Source organism: Cucurbita moschata, unplaced genomic scaffold (assembly GCF_002738365.1).
Source record: "Cucurbita moschata cultivar Rifu unplaced genomic scaffold, Cmos_1.0 Cmo_Scf00005, whole genome shotgun sequence".
Classification (NCBI taxonomy): Eukaryota; Viridiplantae; Streptophyta; class Magnoliopsida; order Cucurbitales; family Cucurbitaceae; genus Cucurbita; species Cucurbita moschata.
In genome coordinates, this window is record NW_019268521.1 from 957,448 (window position 1) to 961,472 (window position 4,025).

General features: G+C 40.0%; 1 protein-coding gene across 1 annotated transcript; it reads right to left on the reverse strand.

The window, feature by feature from the left end:
* Nucleotides 1–1,616: 1,616 nt before the first annotated feature.
* On the reverse strand, nt 1,617–3,312 carry LOC111443109 (extensin-like). The gene is made up of 2 exons (XM_023080754.1): nt 1,907–3,312; nt 1,617–1,818 (listed from the first exon to the last, which is right to left on the reverse strand). Exon 1 carries the CDS (start codon nt 3,283–3,285, stop codon nt 1,924–1,926), a length of 1,362 nt encoding a protein of 453 aa, XP_022936522.1. The 5' UTR covers nt 3,286–3,312; the 3' UTR covers nt 1,617–1,818; nt 1,907–1,923.
* Nucleotides 3,313–4,025: the final 713 nt, after the last annotated feature.

Genomic DNA, 4,025 nt, shown 5'->3' on the forward strand with positions numbered 1-4,025 from the left:
AATGTATACAGTGTATATAGTTATCTATATCGTTTCAAATATTTCATTTAAATATTTTATTTCATACACAAAATTATTATTAAATGATTATAGTAAATCTAAAAAACGTGACCTCACTTGAGGGTAATATAGTAATTGAGATATCTACTCGTTTTTTTTTTGAGGTGGGAGAATTAGATCTCTTCACTATATTAAAAGTGTACGCCAATTGGGTTGAAAAAAATTCGTAGATCAGCCTAAAACTTTGGGTTGATTGAGTGCCGACGAAATAAATATTGTCTTCTTTGAGATTTCACTTTCGGACTTCCCGTCAGAATTTTAAAACGCATCCACTAGAGAGTGGTTTCCACACTCTTACAAGAAACGCTTTGTTTTCCTCTCTAACCGATATGAGATCTTACACAATCCAACCCAACCCACGTTGTCGGGTTAAAATTACTTTAAAAATTCTACTTATTTACCATATATGTTTTATTAATAATTAAAATCTCGTCAATCTCAAATATCAAATATTGGCAAGTTACAATCTATCGTTAACATTGGTTACAAATGTTAAATATTCTTAATTTTCGTAATAATCTTAAAAGTAGGGTTGGATTGTAACCCTATTTTTGAGTGGGTCCAATTGACCCGACAAAAAAAAAAAAATGTCAACCTGGGAACTAACCGAGGTTTTTTGTTTTTAAAAAATTCAACCTAACCCAACCCAAAAATAAAATCCAACCTCAACTTTATGGTTTGGGATCGATAGGTCTGGTTGGTTCTACGTTCCACTTATTGAACAGGGTTCTATGGTCAGTCCGCGACCCTTGGATATCGAAGGTATCCTTAGGGAGATTTCGTAGTTCCTACAGGGTGGAGACGATGGGGTCGGTCCATGGATTTTCCTTCCTTTTGCCGCATTTCGCTCAAAGGGTTGAAGGGAGATAGTGCATCAAGCAGTTCACAAGAGCCAACTTGATCCTCTTCCCAAGGATCCCAGATGAGGGAACCCTAAGAGAGTCGCCAACTCCAACTACCGTCCATGTACGATCCATACTAGATCTGACCAACTGCGCATCTTACCTCCTATACGTTCTTGACAACCCATTGAGTCATTTGAACACACCTACCCTATATTTTTAAACTAAAAAGCAAATTTTCATAGAAATTAACGAAAAAAAATAAATAAATATGAATCTTATATTTTTTTTTACGCCGATTACTCGATATTCAAATCATTTCAGTAATAATAGGTTCGATCTATTTAAAAAAAAAAAACGTTTTTCCACCATTATTATCATTATCGTCGTGGTTCTTTTAGACTTTAAACCATAAACTTCGAACTATCCACTAAATTAATTACAATTAAATCCTCACATTTATGAATTTTGCACAACTAAGTCCCAATTATATAACTTAGGTGTAGTTGAATTAAAGTACAATTGCAATAGCCTTAGTTATGGTAGACATGTGACAAAAAAAGGGCAGTAAATAATTGAGCCAAAAAGCAAAAGAGAATCCAAAGAGGGGTCAATAAATAAATAACAAAAAATGTGGGCCCTCACAACAAAATTAAAAAAAAAAACAGACCTTTTTTTATTGGGAAATGAGCAACCTCTGATTTTTGAAGCACATATTTTTAATATAGAGTGCATTACAACTAATAAAATGACATGGAAAAGAAAAAAAACAAGACAAACCCTAAAACAACAACAAATTCAACGGTTATGAAGCTCAAGTAGCAGCAACGACGACAACAACCCTCCACGCTTCCCTGTTCCAATTCTTAACGCTTATCGACGTGCCATTTATTTGCTGACAGCCTCCTTTTGCTTCCTACAAATGACAGTAAAGATTCGTTTGATTAATGTTTCATTAAAGTTATCAAAATTAAGGAAAGATTGTTTGATTGTATGGTTTGTACCTTGATGAGATTAGTGTTTAGTAGTGAGGTGGTGGGGGCGATGTGTACATGTAGACCGGTGGTGGTGGCGGGGGAGATTTGTAGTGGTAGACGGGTGGTGGGTGGTATGGCTTCACTGGGGTTGGAGGTGGGTGATAGGGTCTGATCGGTGGTGGTGGTGGAGGAGACTTGTAGTGGTATGGTGGGTGGTAGGGCTTTTTGTGCGGTGGTGGTGGTGGAGGAGACTTGTATTTGTACACGGGTGGTGGTGGAGATTTGTACTTGTAAATTGGCGTTGGTGGGTGATATGGCTTCTTGTAGGGTGGTGGTGGAGGCGGGGACTTGTATTTGTAGACGGGTGGTGGTGGAGACTTGTACTTGTAAATCGGTGTTGGTGGGTGGTATGGCTTCTTGTACGGTGGTGGTGGAGGCGGTGACTTGTATTTATAGACAGGTGGTGGTGGAGACTTGTACTTGTAAATTGGTGTTGGTGGGTGGTATGGCTTCTTGTACGGTGGTGGTGGAGGTGGGGATTTATATTTGTAGACCGGTGGTGGTGGGGATTTGTACTTGTATATCGGTGTTGGTGGGTGGTATGGCTTTTTGTATGGTGGCGGCGGAGGTGGTGACTTGTATTTGTAGACGGGTGGTGGTGGAGATTTGTACTTGTAAATTGGTGTGGGAGGGTGGTACGGCTTCTTGTACGGTGGTGGTGGAGGTGGTGACTTATATTTATAGACGGGTGGTGGTGGAGACTTGTACTTGTAAACGGGTGTGGGAGGGTGGTATGGCTTCTTGTATGGTGGTGGTGGAGGTGGTGACTTATATTTGTACACCGGTGGTGGTGGAGATTTGTACTTGTAAACCGGTGTAGGTGGGTGGTAGGGCTTCTTGTACGGTGGTGGTGGAGATTTGTACTTATAAATTGGTGTAGGCGGGTGGTACGGCTTCTTATAAGGTGGCGGAGGAGGAGGCGACTTGTACTTGTAAACCGGTGGTGGAGGAGACTTATATTTGTAAATGGGTGTCGGAGGGTGGTACGGTTTTTTGTACGGTGGTGGAGGAGGGGGAGACTTATACTTGTAAACAGGTGGAGGAGGTGGCGGAGACTTGTAGTGATAAGGTGGGTGATATGGTTTCTTGTACGGTGGAGGTGGTGGAGGTGACTTATATTTGTACACGGGCGGCGGTGGAGGAGGAGATTTGTAGTGGTAAGGCGGATGGTAAGGCTTCTTGTGCGGAGGAGGAGGCGGGGGCGGGGATTTGTAGTGATAAACGGGAGTCGGAGGAGGAGGGGAAGAGTAGAGATACTCATTAGCATTAGAAGGGAAGGTTAAAGAGAGCAATGTTGCCAAAATGGCAACCGCCAAAGAGGCCATTGAGGAACCTCTTTTCCCCATCTTTGGTTTGGTTGTGAGTTCTAATGCAATGCCTAAACACTCCCTTTTATAGCTTCAAAAATTTACCATTTCATCACTCGACCCATTATGGTAATTTCACTATTTTAATCTCAATATTATATATATATATATATATCTATATATAAAAGGATCCAAATTTGAATAGTCAAATGGGCTGTCATCAATGCTTAGGACAAGGTAAGTGAGAGAGACATCATAATCCACCAACCCCAATTAATTAATTTTAATGAAAAATTATATTTATATATGATTTAAATAGTATATACTTTTTCTTTTAAAAAATTATTTTGGGTTTTTACCTCCAGATCTAGATCAGGATTCGGTACCTAATAGTTCTAGTATTACCTTATAACATGATCACGTTACTTATTTGTCGCTTTTAAAAATGAAAACTATCCCTATAGAGTAACTATGAGATTCTCCCTAGTAGACGCGTTTTGGAATCGTGAGGTTGATGGTGATACGTAATGGGCCAAAGCGGACAATATCTACTAGAGGTGTGCTTAAGCTATTACAAATGGTATTATAGCTAGACATTCGGGATGTGTGAACGAGGATGTTGGGCACCCAAGAGGGGTGGATTGTGAGATCTCACATTGGTTGGAGAGGGAAACTAAACATTCCTTATGAGGGTGTGGAAACATCTCCCCAGCATATGCGTTTAAAATCGTGACACTGACGATGATATGTAACGGGCCAAAACAGACAACATTTGCTAG

Coding starts and splice junctions, on each gene's coding strand:
- LOC111443109 (XM_023080754.1), bottom strand. CDS start 3,285: ATGGGGAAAAGAGGTTCCTCAATGGCCTCTTTGGCGGTTGCCATTTTG.